The sequence below is a fragment of the Protopterus annectens genome, chromosome 7.part0 (assembly GCF_019279795.1).
Source record: "Protopterus annectens isolate FY-2018-M chromosome 7.part0, PAN1.0, whole genome shotgun sequence".
Lineage (NCBI taxonomy): Eukaryota > Metazoa > Chordata > Ceratodontiformes > Protopteridae > Protopterus > Protopterus annectens.
The window spans coordinates 1,792,275,312-1,792,296,089 of record NC_056739.1 but is presented as its reverse complement, the minus strand read 5'-3'; the positions used below and the strand labels follow the sequence as shown (position 1 = coordinate 1,792,296,089).

At 38.9% G+C, this 20,778-nt stretch overlaps 1 protein-coding gene across 2 annotated transcripts in view; it reads left to right on the top strand.

Moving 5' to 3' along the window:
* Positions 1-20,778, top strand: part of LOC122807238 (SLAM family member 8-like) — a 586,627-nt gene that overhangs the window by 278,887 nt on the left and 286,962 nt on the right. Inside the window, exon 3 of one of the 2 annotated variants that reach the window (XM_044078320.1) lies at positions 3,079-3,384. The exons of the other annotated variant lie outside the window; for it this stretch is intronic. Coding sequence (XP_043934255.1) covers positions 3,079-3,384 — 306 coding nt within the window. The remainder of the gene's footprint in view (positions 1-3,078; positions 3,385-20,778) is intronic. 2 annotated transcript variants of the gene reach the window in all.

Genomic DNA, 20,778 nt, shown 5'->3' with positions numbered 1-20,778 from the left:
ACCTCATTAGCATTTGAAGGTTACAGAGAGAGCTGTACCATGAAGCTGTGCAGGACCATGGTAAGGCTGTCACAAAATCAGGAATGATTACCACAAAATGTGCACCAGCCTTATACCTCATGGTAACTTTTCTGAATTCAGTCCTTAAGTTCTTCTAGATTTTACAAAAATAAACACAGTCTTTGTTTTCTACTCTTACCTAGAACCTTTACGACTTCAGAAATAAAATTTTTATTTATTCATGAAGGTGTACCTGTTCAGGGGGTTTATAACTTATTAACTGCAAATGCTAATGAGACACTTTTGGGGAGGGGCCTTATGCTACTTAGTCATGTGCTGCCCCCCCAGAAATGCCTGCAGTAAGGCATTCAGAGAATCACCCTAGCATGCTATGTTATGCCTGTATTCTGCACTGCTAAATTTACTGTGATAACCTGTAATATGTATTGTAAATAGGATTTTTTTTGTTTTGTTTAATGTTTCCTTATTTGTTATTGTGTTCATTTCATTGTTCTGTCTTGGAGCTTACCTCCCCGGGCCTCTACTGAAAATGGACATGTATCCAGTTAGACTAGCCCGGTCAACAAATGTAAAATAAAAATAAATAATAAAATAAAATAATATAATTAACCCAATGTGACGCCCATACACTGGCCTAGTAATAAAGAGCCTCAATCCTCAACACTGGCAACAGTGGGGAATGTACACACTGGGAGGATGACAAGTACATACACACAGTAAAGTGCAATTTCCCTTATGAGCACACAGAGATCACAGTCAGTCTGGGGATGGTTCTCCCTCTTTCTTCAGATCCCCAATAAGACTCCCCACTGGCACAGCTATAGGACTGAGATCTCAGCTGAGTGGCCAAGCCAAAACCTCCAGCACCCTCTCTGTCCAACCAGTGCTTTGTGTCCCTGCCCAAGTAGCTGACACACACACACTTTGAGATTTGATTTATATACAATCACACACACACACACCTAGGAAAGGCTGGGGCAGGTTTGCTAGCTATGCCCCCTTCTGCCCATACTATAAGGTAGTTCCAGCTACCACCAGCCAACTCTTTATCAGCTTCTATAAGGCCCTTAACAAAGGGTGTCCAATCCTATTGTGTAATGTTACTAATAATCCAAATGGTAGTCTGACCAGCAGCAAGGCTATTTAGGAGTGGCCTGTACAGTGTCACCAAATAGATATGCAAGTATTCTAAGAGCTTAAATATGTCTCACAAATATCAGCACAAAAATAGGTTTAAATATATTTAATAATAAATAATAAACGAACAAGACAATACTAAATATGCATTCACAGTGACTTCAGAGTTCAAAAATCACAGGAAATATTTAAAACAACATTGCAGGACAGTCTCAAATAAATAAAGAACACATCTAAGCTACTTTACTATATTCCTATCTGAATCTAAAAGAGTTAGTATGCCCTAAAACTTATTTACAAAACAACATGCAGGCAGAAGTGCACAAGGTGGTGATAAATAGATGTTTCTAAGTCAAAGGCAAAATACAAAATGCACAGTCTCTCTCTCTGAGTGAGTTATTAAATTAATATCAAATATTATCTACTCAGTATTTAGTATTTTAAGTATTATACATATTCTGTAAAAATGATGTAATTCAAGAACTGTACAATTCTGTAAATATGTTTCTGTATTGTTAATATCCTACATTCAATTAGTTCATCAATTCCTTATAAGTTGTATCGTATAGTAATGTTTTTTATGTAATGTACCAGTTATAGTGGAGCTTTTCTCCTCGGGCCTCTGCTGAAAATGGACATGTATCCAGCCAGACTAGCCCGGTCAACAAATGTAAAATAAAAAATAAATAAATAAATACTGCTGGGTTAGCTTGGATGACATTACTTTTTGTCACCTGACTTCAGTTCCAAAGCTAAACCCCCGTTTTGTCAGAAACTAACAGAATTTAACATCTCTGTGTGAAAAATACATAGCCTTCAGATGTTTGCTCAGAGTTGTGCAGCTACTAGGAAGTCATAAAGCAATAACACTTCTGCATCTCAAACCTAGTAATTACTTCTCTTCCAAGACAATACAAAAACTTCTAGTTCTAGACATTGTGTCTGCTACTAAACTGAAACTGAGAGATAACTTTTATAGCAAAATTATAAAACAATTTAATTTCAACTTATTTTCTTGCAGTTTTGCAAGTTAACTCTCTATGTTCTAGTTTCTACTGTTAAAACATATACATTTGCACAGGTATATAGTTTATATACATTTCTGTTCTTATCCAGTAGGATAAACTGTGGACACATCCTTGAAGCTCAGTACTGTACAAACCCTGTTCTGTACTAGCAGTTCAATATACACATACTCTACAGTTCTAATACATTGTAAGACAAGCATATGAATCATGTTGATATTCACAAATGACATAGGATTATTTACAAAATTCCAGATAGCTGGGCTGGCAGTATTTCCCTTTTGTCACAGCCAATACAAAGATTCATTATCATTAACTGTAAGCATCCACTTTGTTAACCTCTGCTGTTTTTGCCATCTGCTATGAACTTTAATGCTCAGTCATTGACAGGTATGTTCTTCATTCTTTTAAGAAAATTAACAAAGAGAGGAATATAGTGCTACAGTATGACACCAAAATGCTTCAAGACAGGCTAATTAATCCCTTTCTGTGAAATGTAGTGAAAACAACTTTACAATGGCTATTTTCTTCTCCATACCTGCATTTATAAAATATTATTTCTGAGACACCATACCTTAGAGGTACTGGCTATTCCTCAGCAAATCTACCACCATTTTCCTGTCTTTAAAGAGTCTGTCTTTGTAACATAATATGGATTTCCATGAGCAGACAACATTAGGCAGTCATGTACTATGAAGTCAGATGACTTTCCTTTTTAGTTACTTGCATTTGATAAATCGGTGCCCCCTTTAGGTTACAATACTCATGTTCTAAAGATATACACTGACAATCCTAATAAAAGCTGTACTGAGAAATATGAGAATCTCAGAACATATTGCATGGCAGTATTTGCTGCAACACAGTAATTTTTTTCTTTTCTTTTTTCTTGTTTCAGAGGCTGTTTCAAAGCCTAGGATTCATTTATACAGCATGGGAAATGACATGCCTTCATGTAGCAGTCAATGGAACATCTTTCTGGTTTGTTCTGTGATGCATGGAAGCCATACAGCTTTCACATGGAAAAAAGGAGCTATTGCCATACCAAATAACAATGAAGTATCAATACTGGATGAAGGAAGGATCCTGCACACATCACTAGGTCCTCAGGATGTTAATGTGTCATACTCCTGTACTGTAGCAAATGCTATCAGTAATGACACAGAGACCATCATTCCACGGAAAACCAATGACTGCAAATTAGGTATTAACTTATACATATATTTGTACTTTGCAGGAATTAGTAGTAAAAAGTCCAAGGTACCCCAAAGAAGGCAAGTCCAGCCACAAAACGAATAAAAAACAGCTTTATTCCAACGAACCAAACCACATTAACGTTTCTTAACAAACTCCACAAATACGTTTTCGTTTAAAGTACTTCATCAGATGCAGACTGAAAAGAAATACACAGTTTTTATATTCTCAACAGTTAGAACAATTAATTATTCAATGACTTTTAAGGAAACATTAACCCTTTGACAATAAACATATAATAAACATGTGAACTCAATAATTCAAATACCGACAAGACATAAAAAGATCAAAAAATGGGAACTTATGTATATCCTTTAAGTCAAAACAGACTATACATTCAAGCTGAAATATTTTATATTTGGTATAGTTATTTATTTAAATTTTAAGGTAATTTTTAATGCTTAATAATTTTAAAGTTTGTTTTGACTTAAAGGATATACCTAAGTTATTGAGTTCATATGCTTAATTGTTTTAACTGTTGAGAATATAAAAACTGTATTTTTTTTCAGTCTGCATCTGATGAAGTACTTTAAACTAAAACTTATTTGTGGAGCTTGTTAAGAAATGTTAATGTGGTTTGGTTCATTGGAATAAAGCTGTTTTTTATTTGTTTTGTGGCTGGATTTCCCTTCTTTGGGTACCTTGGACTTTTTACTGGTGATTTTTTGGTACCTTGGCATGTTTTTTTACTTTGCAGGAATTGCTTATACAATAGTTTATTTAATTATGCACTGTCTCTATACTATCTTTCATTATGTGCTATCTTTTTTTCCCCATTTAGCACACAGAATTATATATGTCACCTATATTCAAACACAATGGTTCTTGCAGTGCACAGAGTAAAGTATTTTTCTTTTTTGTGCATCCCTGTGCTCATGTTGATACTTTACGTCCACTCAGCTATCCAAGTTTTGCTATGAACTGGAAGCTAACACTTCTTCCTTGATGTTCATGTGCATTTGTCCTCAGCCACTTCTGTAAGAGACCATTGGCTGATTAATGCAATGTTGGGTCAGTGGTAGGGGCACCTTTTCTGCCATATCCAAGGCCCATTGTGATTCTCAGTTAATACACTGCTTCTTATAGAGGTTCTAGGCAAAACATAATTTAAGGCACAAGTGATGGTGTTGAACATATGTAAAATGATCCATGGTCAAACATGAAAATGCTACAGCTCAGATCACTGGCACTGTCTCTGCTGGCAATGACAAATTTAGCAGCCTGCCAGGTTGAAAACATTGCTTAAAATGGATATTTTTTAATTGAAGACTACAATATCTTGCAAGATCATACTTTTTTCTAAATTGCAATGGTCATTGAATTTGTTGCATGATTTATAGGGTACAAGATATAGAGTCTCAGCATGAGAGGTTGGGGTGCAGCAAACTAGACTATTTGAGTTCTTGTAAGTTTTAATGAACAGAGTTCTCAGTGGATCAGATACAGTACATCTGCATTTCCCAAATCTGTCTTTAGACAATCTCCAGACAAATAATTATGCACTTACTGAGAGGTCAAATATGAGTGTTGGCAAAGTGACCTTTTCATTTCTGAAAAGAATAAACAGTATGCAGGTAACATAATAAAAAATATGAAAAACCCAAAAGGGAAGACTGAGACATGCTTGAAAGCTGTAGGAAAGTTTTATTTTTACAGGGAAAATCAACTGATTGTGGAATAGTCGACATGTAAAAGGATGTAAAACCAATGTCACTGCTTCACGTATAGCTTTGTTAGAGTTACAAGTTTAATCATAATAAGGGTAATGCAGGACATAAGAAGAAGAGGTATGCAGTAACACCTGATTTGTTAAGTCCCACAGTCAGCGAAAAGGGCTTGTTTCAGCGGCATCAGGTGCAAGTTTTAGCCTTGTTCCACACTACAAGTGTAAAGTTGAAACATATTGTCACACACCTTTTGACCTCTTAATGCAAAAAGTCTGGACAGAGCCAAACTTAGTGGGTGTAAAAAGGCCACAAATAAGGACAGATTTTAAATATTGCTCTTATAAACTTAACAAAAATGCTATAATAACAGGTGCTGTACTAACATACATTTTCTGAAGGACATGTATGTAGCCTGAAACTCTAACGTCTGTCATTATTCAGTGACTGCAATCCTTAGTGATTTTCCATGAAAACACAAATTTTATGAGGAACACGCCAAAAATATGAGGGAAAATTCTGGGCATTCTGAGAGAATCTGTACATTTGAGAGTTATGTATTGTCAACAGCTGTTTTACTATCCACTGAGTCTTACAAAATAAGGATAAACTAATAATTTTGTAGTCTACCTCTGCACTATATGTCTACATATTCTGTTGCAGTATGACAAGCAAGCAGAAACTGAGTTCAATGTTACAAACAGCATTAATTCCACTATAGGTGAACAAAGAATGTGGCATTTACTCTGGCACTGTTAAGCAACTACCAGATAGTAGAAAACAATGCAGTGACCAGAAGCAGTCAATGTGCCATCCTTCTAATCTCAGGCAGTAGATCTCAGTCCACTATAAGATACAACGAGGAAATTAAATGAATTAGTATTCTTCTAGAAAAAAAATGTCTGTGTCCATGTTTCTAAGAAGGCTGCATCATGAACAATCATGAATAATCACTGGTAACTATAGAGCTGTGGATGTTGTGAAATAGAAACTAAACAGCATAGGGCGAGAAGGATATACTGGTCATTACTTGGCATGATGACTTATAATATTCTCCTATACTACCTTAATTATCATTATCAGTATTCCATATACTCAACTAGAAACTAAAGCCTATTTGTACATATACCTTGGCCTAACAGTGTGTTTTAATCTAGGATGCCATTCCATCCAGCTCTTGTTTTAAAAGGCATTGAAGTCTCAGGAGATCGTCCAGTTATCTCCTGTCCTAGAGCTTCATCTCATTACATCTGTAGCTCATTGAGTCATGGCAAGGACATTATACTGTGATTTAAGCACAGCAGTCCCAAATGGCTATGCACCACAATTCCAGAGAAACTGCATATTGTACTCCAGATTGCTATTTCTCAATATTTCTTACCTCCTAGCTTTATTCAAATGCTGGCTTCATGCCACTTTTGAAATCTCACAACAATCTTAATTTCACATTTTTGGTTCATTTTTGTTGTGTGTGTGTGTGTGTGTGTGTGTGTGTGTGTGTGTGTGTGTGTGTGTGTGTGTGTGTGTGTGTGCGACACACACACACACACACACACACACACACACACACACAAACACAGCAATATTTATTAGCATACCAATGATTGCAATGTATCCTTAATAAATAGAATTGCAAGGTATTCATGAAACAATGATTTGTTTTACCGTTTAGTCATAAAATATCTAATGACTACCCCATTCAATCAACTGTATATAGACCACTATATATTTATTCCATATTGCCCAGGTATTTTGTAGGCTGAATGCTTACATTTCGACACTTGTTTCAGTTTTTACTTCTCCCCTTTATTATTATGCCACACTGTTGGTCTATTTTAGAATTGTGTGCTCTGTCTTTAGTTATTTTTAGTTTTTTACTTGTTTACTGGTCTTCAGACTATGTCACAGTAAATGGTGCATGTGATTTAGCATCTTACACTTTGGGCAAATTAATTGGAATTCACCCTAAAAGAAGATCTGAGCTTGGCTTATAAAGCAATCGAGAATGTTCAAATAAGGAACTCATTAAGATTATCTGAGCTTAAAAATCACACTGACAAAAATCTAAACTAGTTGACAAAAATCTTAACTAGTCATTCAGACTGAATACGATGTTAAAATAAACAAAAATGCATGGTATACAGAGAAAAAGTATCTGAAGAATATAAAACACAGGACTTTTCAAAAAAAGTCTCCTAGACAAATGTATGGGTCAAAACAAATGCATAAAAGTGGCAGGGCAAGTCTACAGATCCTTTTTATAATATCTTTATTGTGATATACTATGATTATCATTAAGAAATGAAGGACTAACACCCACATCCTCTTGGCTACTCAGTGGTACTCTGGTTAGCATAGCTTTCTCTCACCTCTTGATTTGCTGGCTTCAGCAGGTCTTTGTTGTTCTTCCATATCACACAGGCATGCAGATAAGTGGCTTGGTGAGCCTGCAAAATGGCCTTTGTGTGTGTGTGTGTGTGTGTGTGTGTGTGTGTGTGTGTGTGTGTGTGTGTGTGTGTGTGTGTGTGTGTATTCTTTAGATGGAAGCACTTTCCCAATAGGATCTTTTTCTGCTTTATATGCACCGAGTGCTTGGATAGCCTCTATATGCCATATAGAAAAGAAGTAACATTGCAGAATAAGTTGTTTTCATTATTACACATCTAAGTGACTGGTCCAACTGTTATTCTGATCCATCAGTGTAAACAAAAAAAATGATACCCGAATTGCCTATATGTATAATCTGTCTGAGAGATATGTATTTGTTTATCATGTATAATGCAAGCATGAAACATTAACATAAGTGGATGACACTGGACATAGTTTGCAGCATGTCATTGCTGAACTGAATGAGGTATAGTCTATGTTCTTGATTAGTCACTGACTCTCCCAATGTCTGAACTTGGATGTGCTGTATAACATACATTCATTTCCTTTCTTTCTTTCTTTGTCTGTCTTTCTTTCTTTCTTCCTTCCACAGTTAAAAATATGCCCCATTTTTATATTTCATGACCTCTGGCTGAATTGTGTTTCTTAATCTTTGCTGAAATTTTTATTTCTGTTCTAAAGCATTTGGCACAGCACTTTAGCTTGAACTAACTGGTTCTAGACAGTGGGTCTTTACATCTCTCTGGAAGAGCAGGAAGTTTGTAGTAAACTCATTCCAGGGTGGAAACACTGCTCAAACAGCATTTGTGTTACTGCTTCAAGGCTTGGCTTTGGAATGGTCTTTCATCTTGCTGGTATAAAAATATTAACTGTGTGTGAATTTCTGCTTATCTTGCTAGAAGCTCCATTGTGCCTGAGAGTGTTCCTTAAACAATCTGGTAATCTAGAGCTGATATAAGTATATTTTTTGCACTTTAATTGTTTAGTGCTTCTTAACAGTACTGCACTGTTTTTATTTATTTGCTTGACTGAATTATTTACTTATCTGTATCTGCATTTATATATTTGATGACCTCTGACTGAATTTTGTTTTTCTGCCACCCTCCTGACCAACAGCTGTTGTGTTCTTAAAGTTGGTGGCTTTTGCAGTTGCCCAGCCCTACTGTAAATTTGATCTGGGACACTCCTCCCAGTCTCATCTCATTAGCTCATTCTGCCTAAAAGAGAGATCATTTGGGAAGGCCAACCCCCTTAATTCCTTTACCTTGAATTATCTTCCTTTCCACTTTGCTAAAACAAACAAACAAACAAAAATTCAGCTGATTTTACTGTATTTGTGTTTCCTCCTCCTAAGCTATTACTTGATCTTGCTTTTTCTGCTACTTGCTGCTTTTTCTCAATTGCGTTTTTCCTGTTGCATTTATTACTGCTTGTTTATAGCCTGTTTAAATTGTAAATGTTACTCTAAGCCTCTCAGTTCTGGTTTAAGCACTTGGGCTTTAGGCCTACCCCTTAGCTCTCCCTGGCCTTTCTCCCTCAGATTCTGAAAAATATGGATGGACAATTTCCTACAGTTTCTCCTGCCAGTCTGGTTGATATGGGCATCCTGAGACAGTGTAGCTACTGCCTCATGTACATGGACAATCTTCTGCTACTATCATCTAGGAACAGAATTTATGAGAGATGCAATTATATTAGGAACCTAGAGTCTATGCTTTCTCCCTTGCAAGCCAGTATATCTGGCACTGAGAAGATTGTCAACACAATCACTACACCTCAAACACCACTCACTCCTACACAAAACACCCACATATGTGGGTGTCTTCAACAAAAGCATACCCAAACTAAGGAGACCTCTAAGGCAAAAGCACACATGATCTCCACAGCCCTCCACACCAGATACCATGCATAGTCCACACACCTGTGTCTCACAGTGACTAAGGCTTAACTATAAACCCAACATATTAGTCATAGGAGACTCCATTGTGAGACACACACATGTGCCTCTCAGCAGGCTGGATAAAGAGAAAGTCACAGTTAGTTGTCTGTCAGGGGCCAGAATGTGCCATATCACATATGCACTCAAGTCTCTCAACAGCAGGTACTGTTATGACTCTGTCATAGTCCATGTTCGTGTGAATGACTTGAGACATAACTCCCTGGACTATACAAAGAGAGACATGATTGAACTCGCTGAATATGTGTCCCAGGCAGGTATGTACCTAGCCTTAAGCAGCATTCTACAGTCACCCAAAATAATGCCTCAATTCAAACAGAAAATGATTGACTTTAACAATTGGCTTAGTTTCTGGTGTCATTCCAGGGGGATCCAGTGCCTGACAGCCTGGGAAGATATGATCGATTGACCACGATGCTTTGCTAGAGATGGTCTGCATCTGTCTGACTTGGGCTTCAGGCTTCTGGCAAACGCTCTTGCCTCCCCCATAGTGCCTTTTTAAGAAAAGTGATTAGGTTAAAACTACCAACATAAAATTTTCAATAACATGCAAATTAAAGGTCATGCTGCTAAACAATAGGAGTTTAAACATGAAACTGCACTCATTACAAGCATTCTTACCCCTGGAAAATGCTGACATCTGAGCATTTACAGAAACCTGGTTCAAAGCTGTGGAAAGCATCCCACCCTTACCTGGTTACATATCCTATCATACATTCAGACCCCCAAACTGTGGGCAGTAAAGCCAAAGGAGGTGGAGTTTTAATATATATTGAAGATATAGACACCTTCAGGATGACTAGCTACTGGTACCCAAATCTGACTCAAGATGCCCAATCCTCCTATCTGGACATCTTTGAATCTATCAAGATTCAACCCTTTACCTTGATCCTGGGTGACTTTAACTACCCAAACATAGAATGGAAGAACTACTCGTGCCAGAACACAAATGCCCAGAGATTCCTCAATTTTGTCAGTGCAAATACCTTGGAACAACTAGTCAATACCCTGTACAACAGGTGATAATATCATCGCGTTGGTATTAACCAACATGAGTAATCACTGCAGCATCCACACAGTATCATACTCCCTGGTAAGATGCGACCATAAAGTGGTCACTTTTAAAGTCACCATCTCCCCCAACCCTCCCTCGAAATAGGGTCAAACAAAAAAATCTCCAAAGGTGATTACAGCCTCCTGAAGGATGGTATAAACTGCTTCACATCCCCCTCCCCCTCTGCAGGAATTGGCACCAATATCTAAAACTACAGCAAAGCACTACATGAGCATTTATATAAATGCATGGAATCAGGAATACTCGACAGGACTAAATTATCATCCGCAAGGAAGAGTAAACCTGTCTGGTGGACATCTGCAGTAAATAAACAGTATAACAAAAAGAAAAAAATTGCTGTCCAGGACAAAGAAGGAGCAGGTGCTCAAATGGAAGCAATCTCTCCTTAGCCTGAACAAGCAAATAAGAGCACTAGTGAAATCCTCCAAAGAAAACATCCCAAGCTGCATCTTACATGAATTCAGGCAGGAATTTGAAGGACCATTAGGCGCCTTATTCAACCAAACCTGAGTACCAGCTTCATCCTAGCTGAGTGGAGGACAGCCATTGTCATCCCTTTGCACAAAGGTGAGGCGTCCACCAATCCGGGAAATTATAGACCAATCAGCCTAACTAGCCTAATCTGCAAGGCTATGGAATGGATTATCATGGACCTCATTAATAAGGATATTGGCAACCTCCAAATCCTCAATCCCACACAGTTTGGCTTTATAAAGGGAAGGTTATGCCTGTTAAATTTGGTCGACTTCTTTGCGACAGTCACCAAAGTCATGGATGAGGTGAAGATGGTGCACACCGCTTACCCTGACCTGGCCAAAGCCTTCGACATTATTCCCCTCTCAAGCATAATAGATAAACTCTCTCAACTAGACATCAATCCGTATGTTACCAGATGGGTAGCAAACTAGCTCACTGATAGAACCCACCTAGTCAAAACAGGGGATGCCACCTCAAGCAGTAGACCTGTAATGAGTGGCATACCCCACGCTTCGGTTATGGGGCCTCTGTTATTTGGGATTTACTTTTCTGAGGAGCAGGCCAGAACCACTGGGCTATGGCTGACAAAGTTTGCAAATGACTGCAAGCTGGTCGCTGTCATCAATTCCCCTACTGATGTGGACATTCACCACAAGGGTCTCACCCAAACAAACAATTGGTGCCAGAATCGTGGCCTCAAGCTGAATACCAAAAATGCATCATAATCCCCTTTGGGAAGAGTGATGTCACCACAAATTATCACATTAATAACAATGTCGTAAGCACGCAATAAGTCGTGAGGGATTCGGGCAAGTAGGCTGATAGCGACCTGACTTTTGACCACCATGTTGCTTGCATTGCACCGAAAGCTCTGTACATGGCCCATATCATAAGTAAGGGTATCTCATCCAGGGGCAAGGAGATCATAACATTCCTGCATTCTTCCCTTATAAGGCCCATTATTGAGTACAACACCCCATGCAGCAGCTGGAGAGACCACAGATAGACCACAGAAGGTCCACAGAAGGTCCTCACCATGAGTATCCACGGCCTCAAACATCTACCCTACACAGATAGGCTAAAAGCCCTATCCCTCTACTCAGTTTCATACAGACTCCTCAGAGTTGACCTCTGTCTGGCATACAAGGTAATCTCGGACCCCGCCTTGATGGGACTGCTGCATATCTGCAAGTCAAGCTCCACTCAAGTAACCAGCACCCGTGGCCTCAACCTGGTCTGTGACATAAATAGGACTTGTTGACAGAACAGATTTGTGTCCCAGAGACTCCCCCATCTGTGGAATAAACTCCCTCTCCACATCAAGCAGAGTACCTCTTTACCCCTTTTTAAGCGCAACCTGGATAACTGGATGGGAAACAGAAAGTACACCCCCGGGATTCCATCTGTGTCCCTACTGGACAAGGGCATCGGGTGCTAACTTGTCTAAATATGGGCTAAACTCTTGGCTAGACTTGGCTAGACTTATAAGGGTCTTAGGACCAATAGCCTAGTAAATTCCTATGATCCTATATGCCATTAATGGAAAGCTTAAACATGACATGTTACCGCATGGTACAGAAAACAAAGCTTAAATGGTGTTTGATGTCGTACAATCATACCTGATCTGTAACTTGCAAAATATCTGATATTAACTGTTTAACTGAATAATAAACAAATAACCATAACTACTAAGCTACTGTCTGTGATCCTGATGACAGAGATAATTAACATTAAAATTAAGGTCACAACCACAGTTGTAAAACAGAAGCAAATAGTAAGGAATTATCTTCTATGGTTATGGAGAAAATTATTCTGTTCAATAATGCCATAAATGCATGCACAACTGAATATAAGAAATATTATCGTACTGCATTTAATTTGACTATAACATTATGTATTGCTGGAGGCTTTGTCCTCCAGTCAGCATGCCTGTCTAAATTTAGTGAGGTGCAACAACAATAAATAAATACATAATTAATTAATTAATTAATTAATTAATTAATTAATTAATTAATTAATTAATTAAAAGGACAGAGCAAGTAGCTGTCTGCAGAGCAAAGTATGACAAATACCACACACTGCAGACAAAAATAACATAATATTCAATTAAATATTATCACACTTTCATTGTTATAGCAATAACTGACTGTGTAAACCACTTCTGTGCTCATCTGTTAACAAGGGAAAAGAAAATATGAAGGAGGTCTGCCTACATTAGATATTTTATTCTGGTTCTGCAACTTGCACTGAGAGATCAAACTTGATCACTTGCTACTGAAATATTTGATCACAAATCCTCACAAACTGCCTGTTACAACCTAATTGTACAGCATGAATTTTTTTTTTGTAGGGGGCTTCTCCCCTGCATCCTGACACCCCCAAACTTAGATACTCCAATTTTACAGTCACCCAACACTGGGGAAGACAGAAACTTTCCTAAAAGAGTATATAGCAGTCTTGAAGAATCAACTGTTTCCCTCTAGTATGAACAATCAAGTCACTTACGAGACATCATGAATTGAGAAATCACGGGACAGCTATTTTTCACTTATGCTGACTCTATGAAATATTGGCCAAAGTGGAGCAAATTTTGTGCAGTATGAAATCCTCTTGACCTGAATGTTACTGGATAAGTCAGCATGTAATGACTGTGACATAATACAAACAAGGTACACAGATATTGTTAGTGTTATTTTTTTTCTGCACAGCTATGAATATGTTTTGTATGTTAATATCTACATCAATAACTTTCATCAAAAGCAGCCTATATAGTACAGCATGGCATGGTATTAAATTAAATCAAACATAATACCAGATAAAATTTGTACTGATTCTTTGGTTCTCAGTTCTACAGCTTTAGAAATATGTATATATATATATATATATATATATATATAGTAAAATATTGTTGGGATATCTTGAAGAGAAAGGAAACCCTGTTTAAGGATGTAAAGTTAAAATTTTCTTATAAGAAAGGGTGGAGTATTAAGGATATGTTGGTGCATGGGGCCTTTAATAGACCCATAACTAGGAATGATAGTATTACATCAATAAAAGGAACATTCCCATGTGGGGAATGTGTAGTTTGTTCATATGTGGTTAAAACATTTACAACTATAAAAAAGAATATTTTTTTTTGCACAGGGTAGTTTCATGTGTAGAAGTGAGGAATTTATATATGGGCTAAGGTGCCCCTGTGGGCTGTTCTACATCAGTGACAGTAAAATAAGTTTTGGGACGAGGCTCAAAGAGCATATTAGGGACATAAGAAAAAACAAAGAATCTAGCCCAACAGCAGAACATTTTTTAAGTGTCACAATGGGGATCCTTTGGGGTTGGAAGCCACAGTGCTAGAACAGTATAAAAATAACTTTTTAACTCCTGAGGGAGTTAAGTATAATTTAAGAAAGAAAGAAACTGTTTTTATTTTGAAATACACCACACTGAATCCAAATGGTTTGAACTGGCATTGTAATTGGAAATGTTTTTTGTAATGTGCCTTTAAAATTTTAATTATGGTAATTGAATAATTGATTGTTAGGAGTTGAATTTATGCTATAAAATGAGTAGATTTTTGTATTTTAGAATACACTCTGAAAAGGCTTTGTATAGCCGAGGCGCTGGAGATGTGAATTTTCTGCATTCAGTTGGATTTGTGAACTGTTTTTTATTAAATTATTTGAATTTACGGGCTGACCTGTGGTGTTGTTTCAAGAGCTGCTGCTTTTGGTGTGGTCTAAATATTTATAGTTGGTTGGTGGATTAATTACTTATGCAAATACACTATAATATTTTTTTGAAAATATATTTAACATAGAACAATGGGCACTGGACTGCTCCAAATCAAAATTCTAGTTGCGTTAACATGAACAAAGCTGATGCTGATTCTAAGGGTCTAACTAATAAACTTAGACAATATCAAGTGCCTTTTTATAAAATCAAAATCCCAGTCTGCATTGCTGATTCTAGGTTATCCTCAGAATAAAGCCAAGTTAATCTTGTGCCAATTGATGAAAAAATAAGTAAAACACCTTAGTCTCCATCTTCAGTTTTGACATCACTGTTCAAGAATTATCGCTCCTTACTAAAATTACGGAATCGTCGCTGTTCTTAAATAACTGGATATTCAGTCATCATCAGTTGTCATACAAACATCAATGGCAATAGCAAGCTGGCCAGGAGAATCCAGAATTTTGTATACCTGGTGGCAGTCTCCAGCTCTATTCACTGGATCACAATTCAATACCTGAAAAGATAAGAAATGTAATCCTCCATATTCTGGTTCTGTCCAAGGCCTCATGCTAGTGGACTATTTCTTGTATAGCTCTCATGGGAGGTGCACAGGACACACCCTCACAAGGTACCAGATCACCTCAGCTGATTGCTTTCAACATGGAAGAGTAATAATTGTACCCTGAAGTGTCTGTGCATTGCCAACCCCCTCACCCCATATGAGAGAGTAAACTCAACTGACCTATGAAGAAACCTAATTTCTGCAGTTTCTATTCATCATCTCACCCTCACAGTCAGTACCCAAAGCTGATGACTATAGGTTCATAGATAAATATTAAGCTATCAATCTGCAGACTAATATGTGCCTAGCCAACAACTAGAGGTCAGAATAAAACCATACACCTTGCACCTGTGAATGCCAACTCCTCCCAATTATATATCATTGGAATATAGCTGAAGACTGGAATATAGACTGATTTGTAAATGTAGGAGGAATAGAGTGTTGCCCTTTGATTTGGTTTCACTGTCTAAATATACTCTTTAATGTTTTTAAATTGGCACAAATATAAACCTTAGGAAAAATGACTGTTTATCGTCCAGTGAACTCATAACCATCAGTTTTATGACAAAAGGCATGGGAATACAGGAATGTTTTCTAAATTATACATGACAAAAGTTTAGTGTACAGCCCACTGGGACACATGAGGATGGGACCAGGCTGACCTTCTCTCCTTTTGTACAAAAATATTCTCCGAATATATGTGCCTATGTTTTCACATCAGTGGGGAAACATAAAATTCTCAGAAAAATGTTATCTTGTAGAGCAGTAGTCTGCAACATATCAAGTTAAATCAGGCAAAGGAAGGCTGATTAAAAAAATACCACATGCTTTATAAGCAAAGAACAACCATATTTGCTGAAGCTCAAGACAAAAAAGCCACAGATGCATACTGTACACTTGTCATAACTAAAAGCACCAAACATCCATCCAGCTGTCAGTGAAGCCATGAACAATGTAATTGTTGTAGTACCCAGTTTTACATAATGCAGCAGCTTAAGTCACTGACTGTAATTTTTAATTTAGTTATTTATTTATTTATTTATTTAACATTTGTTTACAGGGAAAGTCCGACTAGGACAGAGCCCATTTCCAGTGGAGGCCCGGGGAGAAACACTCCAGATGCATGTCTTTGGAATGTGGCAGGAAACCGGCGCACCTGGGGGAAACCCACATGAATGTAGAGAACACATGCAGACTTCACACAGAAGGCACCCCAGCTGAGAATCAAACCAGAGAACCCTTTGCTGTGAGGTGAAAATGCTAACTGCTGCACCACTGCACCACCCCACTTTATGAAAATGGTACAGTCTTATTTTTCTGCATTGCACCCATACAAAGTTCACGAGAGACCATCCACAGACTGAGAACATCATCCTTCTTTAAATGGTCGCTATATACAGTTGTTTAGGGTACCTCCCTAGCTTCCTTGAGATATTTACAAAATATTCTTACATATTCTGATTGTTCCTTTGTTAAATTATCTAATTGCTAACTCCACTTTTCCTCAGTAGGTTTATTTATTTATTCATTGAAATTTGATTACCTGGAAAGTCAGACTGGGTAGGAGCCCACTTTCAGTGGAGGCCCAGGGAGAAAAGCTCCAAAGTGTTATAAAACATTTTAAGAATAATAATTTTACAGTCTTTAAAATAATACAAAAAAAAAAAAAATAATTAAAACAAATTAGACATGATATGAAAACATTCAATAAGAATACATACACATTTTATGACAATGATTTAATATTTAGAGAAATTTTAGCCAGTTTATAGAGAAATTAAAGGTAAGTTAACATAATACTGTGACGCCCGTGCCCTGGCCAGCAATAAAGGAGCCTCAATCCTCACCACTAACACCAGAGAGGGCATCTCATATATGAGGAAAGGATAACAAATACATACAGTAAAGTGCAATTTCCCATAAGAGCCCACACAGAGATCACAGTTAGTCTGGGGCTGGTCGCTCCCTTGCTCTCCAGGTCCCCAATAAGACTCCCCACTTGTACAGTTATAGGGTCCAGATCTCAGCCAGCTTTGCAAGCTAAAATCCCCAGCACCCTCTCTGTCCAACCAGTGCTTCGTGTCCCTGCCCAAGTAGCTCACACACACACACACACACACACACACACACACACACACACACACACACACACACACTTTCAGATAAATTTATACAACCACGCAGACACTTCTGGGGAAGGCTGGCACAGGTTCTCCAGCTGTGCCCCTTTTACCCAGACTATATGGTAGTACCACTTGCCATCACCCAGCTAATATTTATCAGCTACTCAAAGGCCTTTAAAAGGGTGTCCAATTATTACTGTGCAATATTATTATCCATTTGGTAGATGTGACTAAACAGTCAAGGCTTATTAGAGTGACTTGGTACAATAATCACTATAAATATCCAGTGTGCTCTAGAGCTTAAATTATCTCTATACAAAACCAGCCACAGTTGAAAGGTTTTAAAATATTTAATAATAAATAATTAAAACCACAAGACAATACTTTCTACTACACAGTCAGTGCTAGTCAAGAGTTCAGAGATGGCACAGAAATACTTAAAATAATTCAGTAGTACAGTTCTGACATAACAGAAAAACACTTAGTATAACTTTTCTAGTTCTAGCTATCCCTAAAAGAAAATACAAGCCTAAGATAACTTACATGAGACAACAGGCAGAGTGCTGATGAGTTGGATGATCAAGACAAAAATGTTCAATTCCTTCTGATTCTCTCTGTTTAAATTACTATTCCAGTTCTGATAAACATTACATCATCGTTTACACTTTCCTTGTGTTCCCAGGCTGACAGATTAACTGCATTTACATTCTTAACATCTCCCTTTTGTTATCTTGCAGCTGGTCAGGAAACAGAGCAATAAAAATACATTTGTATGTTTAAATCTAGCAATTTAACTCTTGGTTAAAACAATAGAAAGAATTTCTTCATCTAGACATTTTGGCACCACTGTCCACTTCAAAGGGTCACCACATGCTTTACTTTGGTCAGTAGGGTACACTGTTGTCACATTTATTTCCAGTTCCACGTCTAGCAGTATTTCTTTACATTTAAGACAACAAGCCTGTAGTTTACATTCATATTTACAAAAGATAGAATTATCTGCAAAATTCTATCTGGCTAGGCTGGCAGCCTTCACATCCCCTCCCCACCCCCACACCCGGAGAACTTAAGCTAGTTTTTCAAGTGACCCTTGAGAAACGCCATATGAGAGGGTTAGGCCTAGCTGAGTGTACCTCACCCCATTCCCTGACTTGAGAGCCCATCTGCATTGGCACTGCTACTCCCACTGCAGTGCTGCACTGACATATCATATGCTTGCAACCCATCTTAGCAACTTGGCATTTTGCTGGCTGGCTCTGTTTAACCATGTTATGGGGTTGTGATCTGTCATAACGGTGAATTTCCTTCCATACAGATAAGGCTGAAGTTCCTGCAGTGCCCACACTATGGCTAGACATTCCTTTTCTACAGCTGCATAGCATTCCCCCCTGGGTTGGGGCCTACAATTGAGATAAACCACTGGGTGCTCTTCCCCATCTGAACAAATCTAGCTAAGTACAGCCCCCACCCCATGGTTTGAAGCATCCACCTGCACAACAAAGTATTTGCTGTAATCTGGACTGGCTAACACAGGGGGGGGTCCTCCCAAAGCTTCTTTAAGCTTCTGGAATGCCTGGTCACATGCTGGGATCCACACTAACGTATCTGGCCTGTTCTTCTTTGTCAGGTCTGTGAGGGGAGCAGCTATGGTACTATAACTGGGGACAAACATTCTGTAGTACCCTGCTCTCCCTAAAAATGCCCTCACCTGCTTTTTAGTAACAGGTGCAGGCCATGCCTGAATGACTTCCACTTTGGTAGATTCTGACCTTATCTTACTACTCCCCACTCTATGTCCCAGGTAGGAGACCTCCGCCATACCCACCTGACATTTGCTCGGCTTAATGGTCAACCCTGCCCTCTGTAGTCTGCCCTGCACCTCCCTGACATGCTGAAGGTGCTCTGGCCAGGAATGACTGTAGATGGCAATATCATCTATGTAAGCAAGGGCAAACCCTCCTGCTAGGATACAATCTGCCAGCCTCTGGAAAATTGCTGGGGCAATCTTCATCCCAAAGGGCATCTTTGTGAACTCATACAAGCCAAAAGGAGTCACAAAGGCTGACTTCTCTTTAGCACTGGGAGTCAAGGGTACCTGCCAGTAACCCTTGGTAAGATCAATGATTGTAGGATACTTAGCTCCACCCAGCTGCTGTAGGGCTTCATCTGTCCTAGGCATGGGGTAAGCATTCGTCTCAGTGTGACTATTTAATTTCCTGTAGTCTACACAGAACTTGGTGCTGCCATCCTTCTTTGGCACCAGCACCACTGGGGAGGCCCAGGGCCTGCTAGACTCTTGAATCACACCTAGTTCCAACATCTCCTGTACCTCCTCCCTCAGGGTCTGTCTGACTCTCTCAGGCACCCTATAAGGGGCCTGCCTAATAGGTCTTTGGGGTCCTGTATCCACCTGGTGCTGCACCAGGTGGGTGCACCCTGGTTTCCCAGTGAACATGTCCCCAAATTCCTGCAACACTGCTCGGATTTCTCAAACCTGGGTAGGAAATAGCTGCTGGGACATTGCTACCCCTCCCACTGAGGTGTCAGTCCGAGCCTCACTGAGGAGATCAGTCCGCAGATCTCCCTCAGACTCCTCCTGCAATCCACTGCAAATGCTCAGCACAAGGGTCTCCCTATCATGGTAAGGTTTCATCATATTAACATGGTACAATTTGTGCCTCTGTTGTCTGCCTAGCAGTTCCACCATGTAGTTAACATCACTTACCTTTCTTACCACCTTGTAGGGTCCCTCCTAAGCTGCTTGCAGCTTGTTGTGTCTGAGAGGAATGAGAACCATTACCTGCTGCCCCACAGCATACTCTCTAGCTCGAGCATTCCTGTCATACCACACCTTTTTCGGTTGTTGGGCTTTTGTCAGGTTCTCTTGGGCCGAGCCCATGTGTTCCGTGAGCCTTGTCCTGAGGTCTAGGACGTATGACACAACAGACTTCTTGTGAGACTTGCACTCACCTTCCCACTCATGTTGAATTAAATCTAGAGGTCTGCTCACCCTATGCCCATATAGATACTCAAAGGGTGAAAAACCTGTGGATTCCTGGGGAACCTCTCTGTAAGCAAACAACAGATGGGACAAATATTTGTCCCACTTCCTCTTAAACTGATCTGCAAATGCCCGTAGCACGGACTTGATTGCAGAGTTTAACCTCTCAACAAGACCATTAGTCTGGGGATGGTAGGGGGTGGTCTTCATGTGCTTCACTTCACAGGACTTCCACAGACAAGCCAGCAGGTCTGACATAAAATCGGCACCTCTGTCAGTCATTTTTTCTTTTGGGAAACCTACCCTGATGAAAATCTCTAACAAAGCATTTGCCACCTTCTCTGCCTCAATGGAAGACAAAGCCA